The sequence below is a fragment of the Triturus cristatus genome, chromosome 8 (assembly GCF_964204655.1).
Source record: "Triturus cristatus chromosome 8, aTriCri1.1, whole genome shotgun sequence".
Lineage (NCBI taxonomy): Eukaryota > Metazoa > Chordata > Amphibia > Caudata > Salamandridae > Triturus > Triturus cristatus.
The window spans coordinates 1,245,061,987-1,245,085,647 of NC_140591.1; the positions used below are offsets into that span (position 1 = coordinate 1,245,061,987).

Here is a 23,661-nt window from a genome sequence, read left to right on the forward strand (position 1 = left end):
CCATGATACATATAGAATCATGGGAGGATGGGAATTTAAAGGAGGAAACAATCCGGTATTCCCTGGGTTATATTTTATCTGTGGGAACAAAGCTTATTATCTGTTGCCGGACCATTGGTATGGCACATGTTACCTAGGTCTGGTCTTCCCAAAGTTATTTCATGTGGGAAGGGGAAAGGATGGTGCGCATGAGATAGGTAGACAACTAACACGTAGAAGGAGGGAAAGTTGGTCAGAAGATGTAGAGGATATTTTTGGAGCACTGATACCCGCCGTTGGAATATCTCTGAATGCACACAAAATTAGAAAATTGTCTACAGTAGTGGATCGCTTATCGACAAGCACTGCTGGAGGGTTCTTATTGGTAAATACTGAAATGGTAGCCATGAGAGCCATGGTAATGCAAAATCGACTTGCCCTTGACATTATTTTGGCAAAAGAGGGAGGAGTTTGTGGGATGCTGAAAGTGCAACATTGTTGTACTTATATTCCTGACGAGAGTCAGGATTTAAAGACATATATTAGGAACATTACGAATTTGCATTAGGAAATTGTTCCATTGGAGGTTGAAAGTGTTTGGGAAAAGATTGGTAAAGGATTTTCTACTATTAAAAACGTCTTAATTAAGTTAGGTAGTTCATTCATAGGTACAATTCTAATTCCAGTAACTTGTGTGGTAATACTAGTATTAATCTTGAGATTAGGGTATGTATGTATAAAAAGAAGAAAACTACAAAATAAAATAAAAAGAGAAGTTGCCAAGAAAAGAGAGAAAGAAAGATAGAAAAGAGAAATGGGAGATATAGAACTCGAAGAAGGGAAAGACAATATGTATAAGAGAACAAGAGAGGATGAAATGAGGGAAACAATGATGTGACGTAACATTTTGTAAGGGAACTGAAACCATTTCCATAAAATTTAAACTGAAATTTAGTGGGATTTGTGATGATATTAAAAATCACCAAAGGGGGGATTGGTGGAGCAGGTAAAACAATTCTTTTTGTATTTTTTTTTGTATACCACCTCTAGTTGCATGAAAATACTAATTACTTAATCATTCTAATTATTAACCTATACTAATTGTGTGAAGACTTGGTATTAACCAACCGTTCACCTTAATAGACACGAATTACACGTGGGACTAAATGCAAATTGCATGGCAAATAACCCTAATGAATAACTGTGGTACGCATATTGACAGTAGATTGTGTTAATATAGAAATTTGCATGATTTATGTTGCTTTTGTAATGCTCTGCGTTCCTGATGGGGCGAAATGGTGAGTGTTATTGCTTTAAATGTTGCTATAAGCTAGGAAAATACTAATATATAAAGGGATTAGCGTGAGTTTAACATTAGAATCTTCATTTCTGTATATTAATTATTTCCTTATGTTTGTTTCGCTTAAGTTGGCATTCGGGCCTACTAGACCGCAATATCCAAAATGGAGTTCGGAAGTGGCCACCATCGTGTGAGCGCGATGTCTACTGCGCAGACTCGGATGGCTCTGAAGATCTCCAGGCGTCCTCCGATCAGGTCACAGTGTTCCTGGTCAAGGATAGGAACGTGGAGGACTGCCAAAGCTCACCTAGTGTGACTGACAGAGAAAACAAAGGACACCTGTCCTGAGTGGACCGAATATTAATACGTTGGACCTTTTCACATGAGAACTGCCCAAACCAGGACATGACGTCTTTAGTTTCATGTGAATTAAGGAGCTATGGGAATCGTACTCGACCTTACAAAATTTGATGGTTTAACCAATCACCGACAGTCCCAACTCAACAAATGTAGCATGTTATCAAAAATGTATTATAAAAGGGGGTTAGTAGAAGAGGGTGTAGATTAGTGCGATCCAGAAGGGTGTCCCGAACTTGCGTGATTGATTTGCTTGCACGATTATCTGGTCCTTTGGACATCTTTGGGACTGAGTCGTGCCGAGCGAAATAACTTTTCCGGACTTATTTTGGAGGTTACCCTGTACATGATTGGGATGATTTCACCCGAAGGGATTTGATTTAAGCAGAGCTAACAGGGTTTGAGAAAGGGTCCCCGATATCAAGAATTAGGTAAATATGATTGTCATGCTATATTGTGCTGAATGATCAAATTTGAACTCTGTGTTGACCAAAATGCTGATTATGCAACTGGAAGCAAATTGATTAGATAATCTAAGCATTGATTAACAGAAAATGAGTTTGTGATTCTTTGAAGGTCATTGATTAAGGATTCTAAACTTTAAAATGTGTTTTAGCTGGCTCTAAATCACCATCAACCAGTCCAACTAATTGGTCCATCGACCAAGTGGTGGAGTGCCTTGATGTTAAAGCTAGGATTCTACAGATGCAGATGTACATAATGTATTTAATGTAAATATTTTTCCTATAGGTAATAAGGTACCCCCCCACATGTCCAGCGCTTCTTTCCTCCTGTGTGCAGACTCAGAGTGAGACGTATGAGTGTTGGTGTTATGGGCCCCACCAATGGATGCGTGTGCTGCTGACGGGTCTGTGACGCAGGGAGGATATGTAAATTTGACCTTTCGCGCTGGAGCACCTCCATAACGCACTTAAATTCTCTTTAGCTCGGCACACCTGTCCTAGGGCTTGATTAGCCTTCATGGGGGAACGAAGATTGACATTGGAAGCATAACTTTGGTTTCTTTGAAGACGTTGACTTGTGTACATCTGTTTTGTGCCTATGCTTGCTTTTCACAGCCAACGCTGATTCATTTTGTGCTGTCCCTACTTCCATGTCAGCAGCTTGTCGTTCTGCTCATTCCTCTGCTCTCGCAGCCATCAGCATTTTCTCTAGGCTGAGAGTCTTGCTCAGCATGCGCCTTCTAAAGGGATCCAAAAGACAACCATCGATGACTCTGAGGCACATGGCTTCTTCGTCTGTAAAATCACAGAACTTGTAATGTTTAATAAGTGTGTCAAGTCTTTCAACAATTTCATCCATTGTTTCACCAGCTTGTTGTCATGCTTGGTTGAAAATGTACCTTCTATTCGGTATTGGATTGAACTTGGTTTCCAACGCTTCTTTTACCTTTCGATACGATGTTGCATCAGTTTGTGAAACATTCTTTAGTACTTCTTTCACTCCATCACCTGTGAGGTTTTTCAAATATTTAATGATTTCCTTGTCATCTTCTTCTAGTGAGTCTATAAAATCATCAAATGTTTCAGTCCACTTGGCACCAATGCTCTGTTTCTTAGTGGTGTTGAATGGTGGTTATGTTATGCTAATTGAATTTGTAGAGTACGATGGTTACCAAAAGGTGTCCTGGCGCTATGCACTGTGGTGGTGGTTTCAGGACACGGCTGAAGTCTGCCGCCATTGTGTGAACATGTGTCATTCAGACAACTTTCACTGAGCAGAGTGGCACCGACAACTTCTGCAAGCAGAAGTCGCCACAGAAGCATGTGCCGCAATATGCTTTAATTGCCTTTAAAAGGGAGTATGTTTTCTGTTTTTCATACCTTGTTGGTACTGTCATTTTCTTTTTTTCTTTCGCTTTGTCAGAATAATTGCTTTCTGTTTGGGTGCAGCGCAGTGTCTTTGCTGACCATCACACTGGTGGCTTTCTGGTGGACGTTTTGAATATGCTCCTCTGTAGAGCCTACACTTTCTTCAGTGGTTGTGTATTGTAGGACGGTGGAATCTGACTATATGGTTGCCCCCAACTTTTTGCCTGGTATTTGAATGGTTTTTGACAAGACTGGCTGGGATCCTGCTATCCAGGACCCCAGCCTATCTGCTTCCTCTCTATACTGATGTGAGTACCCTAGGTACATCCCAATTGGATACTGAGGACACCCTGTCAGCCCCTTGTAGATGGTACCCTAGGTACCCAGGGCATGGGTCCCTCAGAGGCCTACCAGGGGCTGCAGCACTTATTGTGCCACCCCTGGGACAGCCATACAAACAGACACCACCCGACCACTACTGTAGTCTGGGTAAGGTGGTGCTTGCACCCCTTACAGGGATATAGGTATCCTGTATCCCACTTAATACAACACATATATCCTCATAGGTCACCCCTAAGGCAGGCCTTGCTAATCCTACAAGGCAGGGTGCTGAGATATGTGTGAGGGGGAACCCCTACCTGAGTAGGGCCGCTCTGCAACCTTCGTAAAACTATTGCTGGGTTGTTTGTAGTGCAGCCATACCATATGCTCTTAACCGCATTATAAGTAATCGCGATAGCGTGATAACTTGAGAGTGGCTGCACAGAACCATGTCGTGTGTGGTGTCAAACATGTAGGAATCATACCCCCAATCCAACCATGGGAGTGAGGGCATGATTCCCCCCTGCTAGAGGGGCGATATGGTAAAAGCGGCAGATTTTAGACACCAATTTAAAAGTGCACACGTAGTACAAAATGGATGCTACCCGCCACCCACACGACTCTGGCTGCCTGTTGCTGGGCAGAACTCCAGCCACGGCAGCTGGACAATAGGGATCTTGTTGCAGGGAGGTGCTCCCACCTCCCCAGACAGACTATGTGGATTGGAACTGGGTGGGTGCACCATAGGATGTTATTCAGATTTGCACGTAGGCTTCTCCAGTGCCTACTTCTGCATACACCGCCTCAAACCGGTTCAGGTGCAAAAACAACAATTGATGGACAGAATGCAGAACAATGTCATACATTCACCCCAGTACAGAGATCTGGACCTAAATCCATCGTTTTTTTGCTCACCATGCCATTCCAGTTTGAACCCAGCCATATGCAAATCAGTCTTGACCCTGTGCCTCATGGGAACAGTCCAGCCCGAACTGCCAAGCCAGGTCCTCCCTGGACTGGAAACAAGCATCCTAGGACCGATTTCGGGGTTTCACCCCTCTTCAGCCAGGATAGCTTGATTCCAGTGGCATGGAGAGCACGGGACTCACGTCTGAGCATACCCGTCCCACTCGGGGTGACAAATGCAAAAACAACAATTGATGGACAGAATGCAGAACAATGTCATACATTCACCCCAGTACAGAGATCTGGGCCTAAATCCATCGTTTTTTTGCTCACCATGCCATTCCAGTTTGAACCCAGCCATATGCAAATCAGTCTTGACCCTGTGCCTCATGGGAACAGTCCAGCCCGAACTGCCAAGCCAGGTCCTCCCTGGACTGGAAACAAGCATCCTAGGACCGGTTTCGGGGTTTCACCCCTCTTCAGCCAGGATAGCTTGATTCCAGTTCAGGGGCATCCTGTCCCCTGCCCAGGCGGGAAACCACACAAAGGAGAGAGGGTGTAGCCACCCTTTCCCGCCTGAACTCTCATAGGTGGGCTCTGATCTGGACACTCCCCTAATCTTTGGATAAAGGTGAATACAGGGTCCCCCGAGCCTCAGATTATTCTTGGACTTTACAGACTTGAACTTCGACTTGCTGCCGCACAGCTGAATGAAGAAATCTTCCTTGGGGTAAAGGAGTTACCCCCCTGCTTGGCAGGCACCTGAAACACTGCAAGTGACCCGGTTGGAACTTTGCTGCTCCTACGGACATCGACGACTCTTTCCTACCTTGAGGTAGGTTTCCAAGCATCCCAGAGGCCTGTGAGTGTGCACAGCAAAGCTCAGCACCGTGGACCCCGTGGGTGCCGAGATCCCCAATACCATAGGACACCGGCCACCTCTTGCACAGTACACGACCCCGACGAATGGGGAAGTTGTGCTTTGGCCCATTATTGAGCCAACCTCTCACCATCATCTGTGCCAAAGATCGACGCCCTAGCCCGCTTCGGCGACCCGTGGGCGCATCTTTATGCACGCCAAATTGCTGCCTCCCGCGGTCCCTTGTCTCTCGACTGGTGGGCCCTGGTGGAGGTCAATCTTCACTTCCAAGAGTTTTCCTGGTTGCTCCAGGCCTGCTCTTCAGTCTCCTCGCTGGAAACCTGGCTCAGACCTTGTGGGTCTGCACCAGTAGCTGTTTTGTGATTCTTGCGTGGGTTGCGGTTGCCAAGGCTTAGTGGATCCAATCCGGACACTAATACTGCAGCGACCCTCATCCTTCCTGGGACAGTCGCCCTCCAGAAGCTGGCCTTCCTTGACGCCTCCTGGACCCTGTGGCTGACGATCCAAGCTACACCTCTTGCACCTGGAAGCACCTGACATTGAAGGGCTCTTTCTCCTCAGCCCCCTGGTCACTGTGCCGTGACCCAGACTCTGTCCCCTCGGCTTTCAGGTCCTTCTCTTCAAGATCTACATCTTCAATCTTCACGACATCGACGACGCTTCTTGCTAGCAGCAGTTCTTCAGGTTTTGCCATCGAAAATCAGCCCGCGACCCGACATCGAAAACGACCTATGCACCCGGCTTCCCTGGGGCAGGTAACAGTGGTACCTCGGTACTCTCGTGGGTGTAGGCTCTTCAAAAGCTTAACTCTAAACTCTTGAACTTGAACTCCTGCTAGAAGTGTTTTTAATCTTGTAAAATTCAACTGCGACATTCTCCATAGGCTTTAATAGAGATCCCGACAGTAGCTTCTGCCACTGCACGCGTCTCCCGTGGGTCCCCTTCCTCACTACCTTGGGTGGTTTCACAAAGGGCCAGTGACCCTAAATGCCCTAGGCATTGTCTGTAGAATTGTCGTGGTTCTTATACCACTTTTTTGATATTTGGTTTGGTCCCCCCCTGGGGCCCTATGATTCCAGTGCTATTTATTGTAACTATCAATGCTTGTTTGAATTGTATCTTTACCTCCAGCCTCATAAATAGACTAGTGGAATTATTCTTAGAATAAATACATATATTTTATATATATACCTGTGTGGACTACTCTTTCATTTGGTTATTCAAGAGGTTATCTATGGTAAAGCAATAAGCTTAACACTCCTTCAAGACTTAGCCTGAAGGCTGCTCTCCACAGCTACCACTAGGATAGCTTTCTTTAAAGGTTGTCTTTAACCTATCACCATAAGAGTCAAATTGGACTGGTACAAGGTGTCCCTTATAACTAGTGGACAGCATATGCCAGGCCAACTTCTCACATGTATGGCCTGGAGTAAGTCTTTGACTCCACATGTGCCAGTCACGGACTGTCTTACATCGATTCGGGGAACACATGGCACTCACAACCAGTTTGCCATACCGTTGCAAACTCTCAGGGAGAACAGCAGCCTTGTTTTCCACGGGCACGTATCTCATCCTCGTCACTAGTTGTAGCATCTTCCACAGCCCTGGAGCATGCAACCGAACTACACCACACACACTGAGCTATGTTTCAGACTTCTTTGTTCTCCAACATCCACTCGCACAGTGCTCATTGTGTCATACTTCCCATAACCACACTCCCAGCATATCACGCAGTTCCTGTCCAGAATCTGCGCAGAACCACAATTGTCCTAGTGCGTACGGCAATAATATGCTACAGGAAGATGCTCTTTTTTGAAACCCCAAAAATATTTTTGCCTTTAGACAATGTTTTTTTTTTAACTAAAGAGGGAGCATTTAAAGAATTTTTTATACAATCTCAAGGTACAGAATGATACACAATTGAATCCCAAGAATGCTGTTATTCTTTTACTCCAAATAAGCGGAGGGAGTCACATGATTTTCAGTACAAACGTCTTTTTTTGATGTTTCATCAATATTCAGCACCTCAGCCAACGCGTTTCATCCTGTAAAGGACTTCATGGGGACGCGCAGCGCTTGGAGTGTGGACCTGGCTGATTGACACTCGAAGGAACTACCAAGCCCAGAAACACCTTGGGGGCAGTATCACCACCTGTTGGCCCTCCCATTTACCGGCGGCGGATTTAAAAGCGCCTCGCGCCTCCCGCTTCGCGGGACGCGCAGCGCTTGGAGTGTGGACCTGGCTGATTGACACTCGAAGGAACTACCAAGCCCAGAAACACCTTGGGGGCAGTATCACCACCTGTTGGCCCTCCCATTTACCGGCGGCGGATTTAAAAGCGCCTCGCGCCTCCCGCTTCGCGGGACGCGCAGCGCTTGGAGTGTGGACCTGGCTGATTGACACTCGAAGGAACTACCAAGCCCAGAAACACCTTGGGGGCAGTATCACCACCTGTTGGCCCTCCCATTTACCGGCGGCGGATTTAAAAGCGCCTCGCGCCTCCCGCTTCGCGGGACACGCCGGGCTAAGCCCGGGCAAAGGGCGGGCCGTCTACGGCCGTCCAAGGCTGACCGAGGCAGGGCTGGGCCACCCCTCTTTCGCTGGCTACCCAAACTCAACAACTCGCTTAAAAACCAGGTGACTGTCATTTGTTCAGTTTCACGTTTGGGCATAAGAGGCCTGTTCTCAGTAGACGTCGACTGTTTTTTGATTTATGTGTTTTACCATCTCCTCTGCAAGTCAACTTTGGTTCTTATTTTTCATTAGTGTTTTAAGTTTGTAAAAGAGAACAAATAGTAATTCACTATGGCTACACAATCCACAAAAACAAGGCCTTCCCTGTTAGGCGGCTCAGTGAGGGGGACTCTAGACCATTTTATTACTAGGGCGGCATCCGTGTTAGAAAAAGAGATCGCTATCACGGAACGCCGTCTTTCATTAGACCCTGTGTTCCAGAAGCGTTCCTCTTTGGGTCAAATCCAACAGGTTTCTTCTCCGCCAATCAGGAATCTGGATCCTGAACGACCTGACGACTTTGGTCTTCCCGCGCAACTGTGCGATTCAATGAATATAATGCCTATTTCAAATGAAATTGGGATATCTTCTTCTATTTTGCAACCTTTAACGGGCACTTCCCCTGTGGACTCTTCCCTTACTTATATCGCCCCGACTTCTAAAGGGAAATCCGTTAAAAGTAGGCTTCCTAGTTCAAAGTCTGTGGCAAAAAAAAACTTATATGGTCCCAACAAAAAAAAGGAGAAAAGATCGCCATCTGGATGTGCCTAAAGCCATGCCCCAACCTATATTAACTCCCTCACGAACTAAGCAACCAACTCCACCGACACAGCCTCCCATGTTTCCTTTTTCTAATCTACTGTCAGATGTAGAGCGCATGGTAAGAGCTCTACTTTTACCTCTAGTAGAGAGAGTAAAGAACATTGAGATATAATTAACATCTTTGGAAGCATCTCATGCCTCCCTTATTTCACTAAACACTGATCTGAATTCCTACTTGCGTAAAAATTCTACTGAGGTTATTACACACCCTCCCCTAACTCAAATAACTACTCAGTCTAACACATTGAATCATATACAGAACACACAAGTCTCCCAGCCCATACGAGAGAATCAACCTACCGCCAAGAGGGATTTGAGAGAAGACCAAATTATTAACTCCGTAGCACCCCTGGGCAATAACAGTAATAGGCAGCCTCTCCCAGATTATAAACTGGATAAAAGCTCCCATATTGACTTGCCCCCCGAAGCGGCTCCATATGTAGTGACCCTAATGGGGGTCCCTGTTCTTGCTCAGGGTAAAACTGAGAGCTACCAGCAACTTAAAAACAAAGTAGTGCACTGGTTGACTCAAAATAGACCACTTCCCCCTGAAATTAACGGTGAAATACTACATGTTAGGAGACTGAATTGGTTGGGTCCTAGACCTAAGGACAAACAGGGCGATGTCATTATAATCAATTTTCGAGACCGTAGGGTGTTACCATACATAGCGGACTGGTATACCCCGGGAAGGAGTCTTGGAATCACAACGGCCGATCTCAGTTACTTTTACCCCCGTTCTCTCTTGACAAATTTTTCACTTCCATATCCACCACCGAGGGCTATCACTGAGATATCTCATTCCACCATTCCAACTTCAAACAGATATGCTATTCTATCAGGACTGGACGAACAGGATTGACTCCCCAACCGTGAAATCACGACTGATAATCCCCCTATCATGATTGATATTTCTAATCTACATCGTGCAGAATTAAATTCTTCCACCACGGAAAACCCAGGAGTTATACATATTGACCGATCAGATTGCTCACCTGAATCTTCTTCTACTGATGTTTACCCTGGTTTTGAGTTATACGATGCTTATAATGTGTCTTTAGTCTCCTGGAACGTAGCAGGACTGGCCGATAAAATAAGTGATCCTGCCTGGTTGGCATTTGTTAAAAAATACACCATCATTTGTCTTCAAGAGACATAGTTGGAAGACAATAGCGAAGGATATCAAAGCTTTATTAGCCCAGCAATTCCCTCAGTTAGAGGTAGGGCAAAGGGGGGTCTGGCTATTTTTATTAACTTGGCTCTTTCCTGTGTTATAAGTAACCGACATCACGCAAACAGAAATGTCCAAATACTTGATTTAAAGAGAGGCAAACGTGATTTGACTTTGATTAACTTTTATAATGCTACATCCAGTCAAGGGGATTGTAATATAATGTCTTTGAAAGAAATGTTGGCAGAAGGCGCAGGTGTGATGTCATGTAATTTATTAATAGTAGGAGACTTTAATGTGCACCCCTGCGGTAACCCTCGAGATACTCCTATGGGGTCTCTAGGATGTAACAATGTGAACGGCTTTCATTTCAACCACACTAGGTGTGGACTCCTCTTAAATGATTTGCTAAATGAAAACAACTTGTCCGTAGCTATGTCTGTGGTACCGGAGGACAAGGTATATGACGTGCCAACTTTTAAAGGTTGTGCCCACGGGTCTTTTATAGACCATATAATTTTATCCGCAGACCTTACCATCCAGGCTTCTAGTTTCACTATTCAATCGAATATCTTTAGTGATCATAACCTGTGAGAAGTTGGCCTGATGTATGATGTCACTAGTTATAGTGTACACCTTATATCAGTCCAAATACCCTTATGGTGATTGGTTGTAAAGTCAACCTTATAGACCAGCTATCCTAGTGGTAGCATGGACAAGAGCAGTCTTAGGCTAAACTCTGAATGGCATGTGAAGCCAGCTGTGATACCATATATAATCCCTTGAATACCAAATGAAAGGACACCACAACAGATATATATAAAATAAAGTGTATTTATTCTAAGCAAACCCTCAGCACTCTTTATGAGATTAGAGGTAAGTACAACACAGTCTTATTTAAGCATACATTAAGTCACACAGGTAAGTAATACAGTTAGGCCCTAGGGGCCACGCAAACCATATACTAAGTAAGTGGTATAAGAACCCCTGTCACGGAAATAGAATAGGCCTAGGCCTAGGGAATCGCTGGGGCTACACTACACTAGCGTTAGTTAGGAAGTGGGAGGCCCACGGGATTCGTGTGCAGAGTGGAAACACTCACGCGTAATGCGTAAAAGTCAATAGCAATAGTACAGTTTAGAAAACGGTAGATTTAGGACACTTCCGGAGTAGCTAGGAAGTTGAGACTTGAAAACTAGACACTAGGATAGTCACTATCCTGATGAGCACCGGAGTACCCAAGTTACCTAGCCCACAGGCTGCGGGTGCATAGGGGTGAAGATGCGTCGTTTTCGTCGTCGACTCCTATGGATGCCTGAAGAAAGATGCTGACAGGCAGTCAGTGAAGAGTGTCCGGTGGATCCCAAGGCTGGGATTAAGAAGAGAAGAAACCTGCAAGCAGAAGGGACAGAGTCAAGGTCACTAGCCAGTGACCACGTGGAACCAGGAAGGAACCAGGCGATATCGTGAAGATTGCAGGTGAAGGTGAAGCTTGTCGCTGCAGCCAGGAGGACCAGGAAGCGTCAAGGACGACCAGGACCAGGAGGCGAGCTGTCCCACGAAGGCTCTTGCTGTCGGCGGCGTCGAAGTTGGACTAGGACTCACCAAGCCTTGGCAAGCGGGACCCACGAAGAACGAAGGACTTGCTTCTGGTGCAGACCAGGAAGGTCTGGGGTGCTTCTTCTTTGCAGAGAAGCGGGAGCCAGTCTGGAGGAGCCAAACCAGCGCAGAAGATTTCAGGGTGCGTCGTCACAAAGGCCACTAGCCAGCGGGCAAGCAACCGGACAGACGCGGCAAGCAGGAAAATGCTGAAGGGCCCCACGCAGGACTCGTGGAGTGTGGGGGGCTGATCTTCGGTGCAGATGGTGCTTGGGGTTGGGGCTTCTCAATCCCCGGTGCACAACTTCGAGGGTACCTCAGAAGCTGCGCTTTAAGTTACTAGCCACTTTTTCCAGGTAGCCGGTCCCACGTCGCTCGTCGCCTCCACGGATCTCAGCTCTGCTGTAGATGTGGATCAGGGTCGGAGAAGTCTGGAAGTCAAGGCTCTGGTCAGGCTCTGCAGTCGGTTCCTCGTAGAACGTGGGCAAAGCAAAGGGTAGTCTCTTGATGGTGCCTGTTTGCACAGGGTAGCCACTCCTTGGCTACAAGGGAGATTCTTCAGTCTTCTTCTTTCGTCGAATGTCGAAGGTCCAGAGTTTCTGTTCAGTTTTGCAGGTTCAGGATAATCTAAAGTCTTGAGGCCCAACTCCCACTCTTATACTAATCCGGGGGGCTGGGATACCTGCTAGGTCACGCCTTATGGGTGGGACCTGGGAGGGGGTGGTTACACCCACTTCCCTTTGTCCAGTTTCGCGCCAGAGCTGGGGCTGGAGTGCCCCAGCGCCGGTTTGAACTGGACTATGCAAGGAACACCTTGTGTGCCCCAGGCATGTCTCATTCCTTTCAGCCCACCCTGCCCCAATACACTAAAGGCTGTCTGGGGAGGTGCTAGCACCTCCCCAAGCAGGAAACCTATTGTCCAGGCCTCCCTGGCTGGGATCACTCCCAGCTGCAGGAGGTCAGACTTGTGTCGTGGCAGCAGCATCCATTTTGTGATGCTGAGGCTTTGGTCAGAGGCTAACAGTTGAAGTATGATTTTAACATGTCTTTCCCTCTAGAAGGGGGGAATAATATTCTCATGTCCAGAAATGGCATGGGGGTATTATTCCACAGTGTTAGACACCTTACACGACATGTTTCGATAAAGCCAAACCATAGTTACCATAACCGTCTAAGATTATAAGGCACTTTAAGAGTATATGGTAGGCTATATCATAGAACAGCTATAAGGACAAGGTTCCGAAAGCTGCAGACAGGCTCAGCTCATGCTAGAGCACCATCTCACATGTTACCAAGCACTCTGCCTCCAGGATTGTTAAGGCCTGCCATAGGAGTGACTGATAGGTACACATGTGTCTATATGTAAGTTAGGTATAGGAATACTACACCTAAGCAAGGGGTGATTACACGACCTTGCCCCAGCTGAGTGATCAGCCAGTTGTGTCAAAATGGAAGGCCAGGCCAGGGGTGGCATAATACATGCTGCAGCCCCTGGTAGGCCTAGGGTACACCTATGCCCTGGGTACCTAGGGTACACTGTACAGGGTCCAATAAGGTGATCCTTACCAATTGGTTATGTACCTAGGGTACATGGAGTCCATTTTACAGAGAGAACAGACAGCCTGAGACCCTGAATGGCAGGATCTCAGGCCAACTAAGTCGAAAAACCAGCTAGACACTAGGCAAAAAGTTGGGGGTAACCATAGTCAGATATCCACCTTCCTACATAACCCCTTAACTATTAAACTGGGTGGAGGAATTTTTGAACTGCGTAGGTACCGTGAAGATCGGGGAACCTTAAAATGTATTAATGGAAAACGTCGTTTGAAGTGGAATTTAGTTAATCATGATAACTTTTATAATGAAATCAATAAGTTATGTGGCCAGGAACTTGCGGCTTGTGTATCAACATCTATTTCTCCTGAACAAACCATAGCCTCGTTTGAGGTTGTGGTGTCTACTGTAGGTTCCATGCTGCTAGTTCCAGTGAAGGGACAAACCAGAAATTACCCTAAATGGTTTGACCATACCTGCTCCAAGGCAAGCAAAGACCTAAGAAAAGCTTTGAAAATTACACCTAGGGACTCAGGCCTAATTAAAAATCTACGTGCGACTTATAAAAAAGCACTCGCCAGACGTAAAAAGGAAATCAAGGCCTTTACCTGGGATTCTTTGCTTGACCCCTCAACTCTGGGCAACAGCAGTAAATTCTGGGAAATTATTAACAAACCCCTATTTGACAATCCCAGTGATACTGACCTAGGAACTAATATCCCAGAGGAGGACTGGATTAATCACTTTAGTGTAATCTTTAAAAGTAATAAGCAACAAGCAGAATTCGATTTTTTAACTATAAGGGTGAATCCTCTGTGTTTTCTGGACAACGAGGTAGAAAAGGCCATTCAAGGGCTAACTGGAAATAAGGCACCTGGCCCGGATGGCCTACCTCCGGATCTTTTTAAATCTTGCACTTCACTTTGGGCCCCCGTACTTACTAAAGTAATAAATGCTGCCACGGTTTCGGGTTGCCCGAAGACATGGGGGCACTCGACAATAGTCCCCGTGTTTAAAAAGCGTGACCGTAGCAACCCATCGTGCTACAGACCAATTTCATTGATAAATTCAGTAGCAAAGGTAGTGGGGGGTGTAATCCTGACTAGATTAACAACATGGGCCCAAGAGAACAAAATTTTATCCCCAATACAATATGGATTCAGACCTGGTCACTCAACAGTGACCCAATGCCTGAATCTATATTTGATTACAGGTAAATATACTTTGGCCCGGAAGGGAACTATTCATACGGCTTTCATGGACCTATCGTCCGCTTTTGATTGCGTGGATAGGGGTAAACTATGGGACAGCATGTTAAAAATGGGTGTCGAGCAAAACCTAATCCATCTATTGGCTGATTTGCATTCTGACACAAGAGCAAACGTCCGTTACACCCAAGATTTGAAAGTGACTGGGGACATAAGAATTAAAAGGGGTGTTAGACAAGGCTGTATCTTGGCCCCATTCCTCTTTAACCTGTATATCAACGAGTTAGAGGACTACTTGTTGAGAACAGGTACGGATTATCCTTATGTAGGTCTAAGAGGAGTTCCGGTTCTGCTTTATGCAGATGATGCCGTCCTGATTTCAAGGACAGCGAATGGTCTCCAGACTCTTCTAAATTCATTTTATCTTTTTATGGAGTCTCGAGGCCTCAGTATTAATAACTCTAAGTCGTTTGTCATGAAAATTGGCCATGGTTCGCGAAAACCAAATTCCTTTACTATAAACGGGGAAAAAATTCCAACATCTAAAACTTTCTCATATCTCGGAGTCCTTCTCGATGACCAATTATCTTGGGGCCCAGCAGTCCATAAAAAAAAGGACGAAATGACTCGTGTCAACGCAGCCATATTAGGATTTGCGAGAAAAATGGGCAATAGCCCGGTGGCGGCCTTGCTTAAATTATACCAAGCAAAGAGCATTGCCGTTGCCTGCTATGGCAGCGAACTCTGGGGCTATAGCCAGACGCGAGACCTAGAGGTCACAGAAAATAATTTTCTAAAGAAGATTCTAAGGCTGCCTAGGGGCACCGGAAACTTCTCGGTTAACGAGGAGCTAGGTGTGCCCTTTCTAAGCGATAGATTAGCCGCAAATCCCATATTTTGTTGGTTGAACTCTTGGTTGAATAATGACATACCCCTTACCCACGATATATTAAGAGAAGCCCTAACCTGGGATGGTAGACTCAAGGTCCCATGGCTGAAATATATAAAAGATTGCCTTACTGAACTTGGACGGCCAGCCCTGTTTTTAACCCCATCCACTATAACAAAAGCTGATGTCACATTTGTGAAAAAAGCATTTTTTACAACCAGGTACTTTGCCCGGGAGGAGGCCGAGTTTGTGAAAGGCAGTGTCAGGAAACACGCCCTACTTAAAACATGTTTACACTTGGAACCATATCTTTCATGGCCTATATCTGGCTATGACCGTTTTTTGCTGACTAGGTTCCGCTTCGACCTGTTCCACCTCCTATTGGCAGTACCATCATCATCAAATATCTTTATTCGAATGTAATACAATACATCCATAAAAGTACATTTTAAAACATACAGACATAACATATTCCTTTCATATAAAAAGAAGCCATCCATTTCATCAATGAAACGCAAGATAATGTGCAAGAGTTTTGTAAAACCAGGATAACACATAAAATACAACAAGTTAAAAATATAAATAATTGTACAGAGTTAAAAAGGGATAAAAATACAACGATAGTAGCAGCATAATTAACCTTCCATACTTTTCCTGAAGGTGATAGCAAGTTTCAAAAAGCTACATATAAACAGAGTATAATCACAATTCAGGAGTTGGAGGTAATAAAGTGCTGGTTTGATTTGGGTAAATTGTAAATCCTTTAAACAAGGCTTCAAATACAACCTCCGAGGTACTAGATAATAAGGACAAACAAATAAAAAGTGTGCCAAATCTTGCGGAGACTTCCCGTCGCAGCCGCAAGCAGGTAACACTTGACCTCGGTGGGCTCCTTTTGGTGTTGCCAACAGGAGATGAAATAAATCAAAACGGAACCTTATCAAGAGATAGCGTTCATACCCTGACATAGGCCAGGATAGGTATGGTTCCATTTGAGAACATGTCTTAAGTAGGGCGTGTTTCCTTACACTATCTTTCGTCAACTCGCCCTCCTCCCGGGCAAGATACCTAGTAGACATGAATGTCTTTTTCACAAAAATTACATCAGCTTTGGTTATAAAATTTGGGGATGAGAACAAATCCGGCCGCCCCATTTCAGTGAGGCGGTCGTTAATATACCTCAGCCACGGAACCTTAAACCTACCGTCCCAGGTTAGAGCTTCTTCTAGTATAGCATGAGTGAGAGGTATATCATCATTTAGCCAGGAGTTCAACCAACATAACAGGGGATTTGCTGCTATTCTGTCACTCAGGAATGGTACACCTAATTCCTCGTGTACCGAGAAATTTCCGGTGCCCCTTGGCAGCCTCAATACCTTCTTTAAGAAGTTATTTTCTGTAACCTCCAGGGCTCGTGTCTGGCAGTAGCCCCATATCTCACTGCCATAGCAGGCGATGGCGACACTTTTGGCTTGATATAGTTTGAGCAAGGCGGCCACCGGACTGTTGCCCATTTTTCTAGCAAAGCCAAGTATTGCTGCATTGACACGTATTACCTCGCCCTTTTTTTTAGCAATAGCTGGGCCCCACTCTAGTTGGTCGTCGAGAAGGACCCCGAGGTATGAGAAGGTTTTGGAATTTGGAATTCTTTCCCCATTTGTATGAAAAGAGTTGGGTTTACGTGACCCCTGGCCTATTTTCATAGTGTAGGACTTTGAATTATTGATACTTAAGCCTCTGGACTCCATAAATTCATAAAAAGAATTTAGAAGTTTCTGAAGACCAATTGCGGTCCTTGAAATAAGGACAGCATCATCCGCGTAGAGTAAGACTGGGATACCTTTTTTGCCTACATAGGGGTAATCTGCACCTGTTCTCAACAGACAGTCCTCCAGCTCATTTATGTACAAATTGAAGAGAAATGGTGCTAGAATACATCCTTGACGGACGCCCCTATTAATTCTGATGTCCCCTGTCACCTTCAGGTCTTGTGAGTAACGGACGTTGGCTCTTGTGTCTGAGTGCAAATCGATCAGGACATAAACTAAGTTCTGATCAATGCCCATTTTCAACATAATGTCCCATAATTTACCTCTGTCCACACAGTCAAATGCGGACGATAGGTCCATAAAGGCCATGTGTATGGTTCCCTGGCGGGCTAGAGTGTATTTACTTACAATTAAATACAGGTTCAGACACTGGGTCACTGTTGAATGGCCTGGTCTGAAACCGTATTGTATTGAAGATAGAATATTTTTCTCGTTTGCCCATGTTGTAAGTCTGTTCAAAAGCACACCCCCTACCACTTTTGCTACAGAGTTAATTAAGGATATTGGTCTGTAGCATGTCGGGCTGCCACGATCACCCTTTTTAAACACGGGGACGATAGTTGATTGTCCCCAGGATTTTGGGCACCCAGATATTACAGCTGCATTTATTACATTTGTAAGGATAGGAGCCCATAACTGAATACTGGATTTAAAAAGATCCGGAGGAAGGCCATCCGGACCAGGTGCCTTATTGCTAGTTAAACCTTGGATTGCCTTTTCTACTTCGTTGATTGAGAAACAGGGAGGCTTCTCCTCTAGAATTAAGAATTCATGATCTGAAAGTTGATCATGACTTTTAAAAATTGCACTAAAATGGGACACCCAATCTGCCTCTGGGATATTTGTGCCTATTGCAGTATCACTTGGGTTGTCAAACAAAGATTTGTTGACAATCTCCCAAAATTTGCTGCTATTTCCCAGGACAGCTGGGTCAAGCAGGGACTCCCAAGTACTGGCCTTAATTTCCTTTTTCCGCTTGTCTAATGCTTTTTTATAGGTATAGCGGAGGATCCTGATTTCGCCTAGATCTCTAGGTTCGTTTTTTAACGCCATCCTTAAATTTCTGTTTGCGACAGAGCATGCATGATCAAACCATTTAGGGTGACTATCAACTTGCCCATTTGCTGGAACCAGTAACATAGAGCTTACTATTAACGCTACACCTTCAAAAGTGACTAAAGTTTGCTTTGGAGACATAGAAGTTGAGGCACAGGTCGCTAATTCCTCACCACATAACTTATTAATATCGTTGTAAAAGTTTTCTTGATTTACCCTATGCCATTTCAAACGACGTTTACCATTTGTACATTGTAGAATTCCCCTGTCTTTACATTGTTTACGTAATTCAAATATACCACCATTCAAATTGATAGAAATGGGGTTGTGATCACTGTAAATATTCATGTGAATAGTAAAGCAGGAGATCTGGTTTACAAGGTCAACAGATAATAATATATGGTCAATAAAAGACCCATAACGTGACCCTTTAAACGTCGGGACATCAAAAACTTTGGATTCTGGCACCAAAGACATGGCTACAAACAAGTTATATTCGTTGAGTAAATCATTAAGAAGGGAACCGCGTCTAGTATGATCAAAGTGAAAACCATCCATGTTGTTACACCCGAGGGATCCCATTGGGGTATCTCTTGGGTTACCGCACGGATGTGCATTAAAGTCACCTACAATCAATACTTTACAAGGTAATATGTCTGTTCCTTCTTTCAACATTTCCTTCAATAATAGTATGTTACATTCCCCTTGACTAGATGTGGCGTTATAAAAATTGACTAAAGTCAAAGCATTTTTGCCTCTCTTCAATATAAGCACTTGAAGGTTACTATTTACATGTTGGTGAATGGTTATATCACAAGACAGGGCCAAGTTTATAAAAATGGCCAGGCCCCCTTTTGCTCTGCCACTAGTAGAGGGGGATGCTGGCCTAAGGAAGCTTTGATACCCTTCGATGAAGGCAGTATTTTCTTCTAACCATGTTTCTTGGAGACATATAATCGCATATTTTTTAACAAAAGCAAGCCAGGCAGGGTCGCATATCTTGTCTGCCAAGCCTGCAATGTTCCAAGAAACTAAACTCATTTTACAACCATCATCATTCTCTGTGTTCATGGGAGCCTCATTACTAGTAAGTTCTGATAACTGGTTTTGTTGTTCATTGACAATAAATCCCAAAGTTTCTACTGCAGAGGATTTTAATTCTACATTAGATAGGTCAACGTTAAGTGCATCAGACTGATGATGCAGTATATTAGGATATTCACAATCAAGGGATACAGGCCTGGGTAACAAACAATCTATATCTGGTTCTACAAAATTTATGTTGTCTAATTCTTTATTTGGATGACAAATGGAAGCATCGCAATTAAAATCACTTAATGGGGAATCAGCAAGCGTAGGCATTGCTGCTGCAGCATACAGTCAATCAACCCCTCCTAGACCATTTTGCTCGTAAAAAACATCAAACCTGTTTGTGGTTGGGACATTATAATATGTATTAGAAGGTATTGGTTGGAAATGATTTTGATAGCAATATGAGTCATCTGGGGTCTTCCGTCTTTCATGATAAGCAACTGGATAGTTAACATTTCTGGGTCCCCCAAATATATCATTGGCAGTACCAAGAGGGTCCCATCGTGGACAAGTGCTACCTGCTTGCGGCTGCGACGGAAAGTCTCCGCAAGATTTGGAGCACTTTTTATTTTTTTGTTCTTATTATTCAGTACCTCGAAGGCTATACCTAAAGCCTTGTTTAAAGAAATTAAAATTTACACAGATTAAACCAGCACTTTATTTCCTTCAACTTTTGAACTGCGATTGTACTTTATATGTAAGCAGTTTTCTAAAACTAGCTATTACTTTCAGGAAAAGTATGGAGGGATAATTATGTTGTTATTATTGTCCTATTCCCCAATGATTTTTAACTTTGTACAAATTATTTATATTCTTAACCTGTTTATCCTGCTTGTTGCCTTTACTCATATTGTTTACATAGTCCGCCTATCATACATAAGTATTGGACAGCCTTTTTAAACTTTTTCTTTTTTTTATGCAATTTATTTGTGAAATGTTTATTCATGTATTGCGCTTTTATGATTGTTAAATTTTACAATCGAATAAAGTTATTTGAACTTGAACTTGACTTCATCAGGGTTTTTCATAATCATATATAGATTCTTTAAAAGCAGGTACAATCTGAGGAAATATGAAATTCTACAAGCTGTGTTTCCCACAGAGGATATTGTATGATGGTAAGACAATCCTCAAAAGTTGAATGTAACCAATAAAACCGGGGCATTGAGCAAGTATTTTTTACCAAGTGGGATCTGCAGAGTGATGCAGTTTAGCATGCGTCAGCACTGTTGCCGGAAAATAGTGGCTCTCACAATTTCTTACAGGAAATCGTCTGGCTCCCTCCTCCTATGTGGACTGAAAGAAGAACAGAATGTGTGGGATTCAATTGTGTATCAATCTGTACCTTGAAATTGAGATTGTATTAAAAACACTAAGTCTTCCCTCTTTGGTAGAATCTTTGCATACGTATAGTGATTCCCGGGCTGTGAAACCACAAAGGGTTGAGCACTATTACCTAATACATCCAACACTAACGCTTGTGTGGTCATTCTAGGGCCAACACTGCTCGGTTCTTATGTGCTTATTTTTTTTAAAGATTATTTACGGTTCAGCAGCTTTCCCAATCACAAAGTTTTGCAAAATCATGAGGACGAAATAAGAATTGCCAAAGGGCTTGTTCTAACCTATTGGAGCAACTGTTGTCTTGTGAAGCGCTCTGATACCCTTCTGGGTTTTGTTCATACTACATAAATAAGCCAATAGACTTAGTTAGACACTCACAGGTGATGTGGCGGCAACTCATAGGTGCCACGTTTGCCAGAATCTCTCTTGAGAGATTTGTTGCACCAAAAGACTCGGTCCAGTTACATTTTGAAGACGAGGTTGTTGGTATAACGAAAGTGTGCAAAATCACAGCCTTTTCAGCCAAATTATTTGGGAATGTCTGAGAAGGTCAGGGAAAGGTAACATTGAGTTGTAAAGCTTGAGGTACAGTTTGCCTTTCCCTGCTAAACTTTCTGTGATAACTTTTATTGTCTCACAAATAGCCCAGTGATGTATGTTCACGAGCTTTAAAATCATAGGGTTTTCCTTCTTCTGATCCCAGGCCATAACAGTGTATTATTACATATTATGTTATTAATCACTACGCGCCTCCCAAAAAGAGTCATTGCCCACTATCCCACCCCCAGAGTTGCGGGTAAGCTGCGTGAGAGAGAATGCCGCACCACGCACTCGGATGCAGCCGTGGGCGAGTGCCCGATCCCTTAGATAACTGTGCGAGCGCGAGCACGACGAGTTAGACGAGCACCCGCATGACGCGATGACGTCTGGTGCGTTTAAGAACACAGTGAAGACTCTGACGTCGTTCAGTTAGAAGCAGTTCTTCTTACGGGGTGGAGGTGGTGACGAACCTTCTTTGAAGCAGCGCGACGGACGTCGAGCACGCATAGAACAGCAACCCCGAACAAAAATAAAAATCAGAAACATCACCAAGCACACGTCTCCGGATTCCATAAAGCGAGAATCGACTCCTTTATCCTTTAGTTATGAGTCATGTGGCCGTCGAAAATGTACTCAATCTAGATCAGCAGGTGAGCTGTCGCGTTGTTTCCCTACATCTCAGCCTATATGTTAAGGTGATGATAGAAACCGGTCATAAAAGCAGGGTGGGGGCAAGGGCAGCGGTTGGTTGATGTGTTCTCCCGGGTGAAATGTGTCCTGCGTTTTGTGATTGTGACGTCATCGCGCGTCGGTTAGCGGGTGCTGCGTGGAGCCGGCGCTGTTACTGGCATCGAGTGTGTAAAGATGGCGCAGAAGGGGGGGGCGGTGGTTAGTAGCAGCGACCATAATGGCCGCTGCTTCTATGGACAATAGGAGGCGGATAAGCGGATCGTCCGCGGCGGCCATTTTCTCACGGTTTTATTGCTAGCCGGCCAAAGAGAGAGAAATAGCTTGTATAGATTCCCCAAGTGTCTTTCTGGAGCACCCCGCCATTTTGAATAGTTCCCCCACCGGGTCAATTAAAATGGTGGGTCCAATCGGCTTTGAAGGTGGCTTACCTGGTACGCTGGTCTTTAATACAAGTTTCTTGATGGTAGTTTAAGAAGTTACAGTTCAATGACCTTTATGGTCCCTTTTTCTGTAACCAATGTGTTTATGGTGACCAGTGCGTGGTCGTTAGTGCAATGTCCTGCCTGTCAAGTATGTGTACTATTGCCCGGAGGCTAAATTTTGGGGCCCAGATGTTTGCCGGCCGGAAGCGATGCGCTTTCCTGTTGGTCTTTTGTTTTGTTGTCACCCTTACACCGCCTTCTCTCCGTAGAGCCGGGTGACGTAGCGTAGTGTGTCTTTGGCCTCTGCAGGGAGTGGCCTCCATTCGACGCATTCAGGGAGACTTGGCTGCCAAGCTCTCTGGGACTGCGCTGTCAGTCGTCCACGACGGACCTGGCTTCCGTCTATGTAATATTACTGGGCGCAGCAGTCTTCGCCTCGCTTGCTTTCTTTTGCACAGGGGAGGCTAGCGGCCGTATATCTTCGTTCGATTGATATAATTCTTAGTCAAGGGGAACGGAATTTAAGACTCAAAGAGTGAACTGGACCAGTACTGTTAGTTCGCGCACCTTTGCAGTAGTATGCGTAGAAAGGTCTGAGGGATATCGGTTTAGGTTATCATATATTTGCCTTTTGGGGTTAAAGGGCAACACCGGCATTCATATGCGCCTATGTAGTGTTGTACATTGAGATGTAAACGAATAAGTCAGTCAGATGAGCCCCTACCATCCCCTTGGGCCTATGGAGCTTCCTGGTCTGGAGAATGCTTAGTAACTTACTGGATTCGATATAAATAAGACGCATGTGACGCCATGACGTTCGAAATTCCGCGTACCTCTTAAAGAACAGTAAAATCACCTTCATAATAAGGCGCATTAATGCTGATCCACTATCACGCCTTGGACACCATTCTAAAGATGCCTTCTTCCTGACAACGGGCACGAAATTGGGTTTATGTAATGTTTTTGCTAGACGGCTGCAGCAGGTACCTTGGCGTCGTGACGTTGATGTAATTGTCTGGGATGAAGGGTGATTTTAATCGATTGTCATTTACGTGAAGACTGTCGACATCATTGTGAAGTGTGTTTTTTCATCATTTATGTTTGCGCCCTCGCTGTAACCGTCATTGAATCATGAGCTTGTACGCCTTTGAATAACATTCCTTAATTTTTACAGGACGTTTTAAACGTTTCCCTGGACCTCACCTGAAGAACCTTTTCATTATAGGATATTGCTAAACTGTGTCTTGTTGCAACTAACCTCAGTTTGTTCTTGCAGTTTAACAGTTCTAATGTTTTAAACTGTCCTTTAACTAGCCACTTTCACAGTGTGCTTTAAACCTAACTATGGTAGGATT

The 23,661-nt window shown here is 44.5% G+C and overlaps 1 protein-coding gene across 1 annotated transcript in view; it reads left to right on the plus strand.

Moving 5' to 3' along the window:
* Positions 1-21,546: 21,546 nt before the first annotated feature.
* Positions 21,547-23,661, plus strand: part of DDX3X (DEAD-box helicase 3 X-linked) — a 545,023-nt gene continuing 542,908 nt past the window's right edge. Inside the window, exon 1 of the mRNA XM_085622939.1 lies at positions 21,547-21,844. Within this exon, the coding sequence (XP_085479065.1) occupies positions 21,800-21,844 (45 nt within the window). The 5' untranslated portion in view covers positions 21,547-21,799. The remainder of the gene's footprint in view (positions 21,845-23,661) is intronic.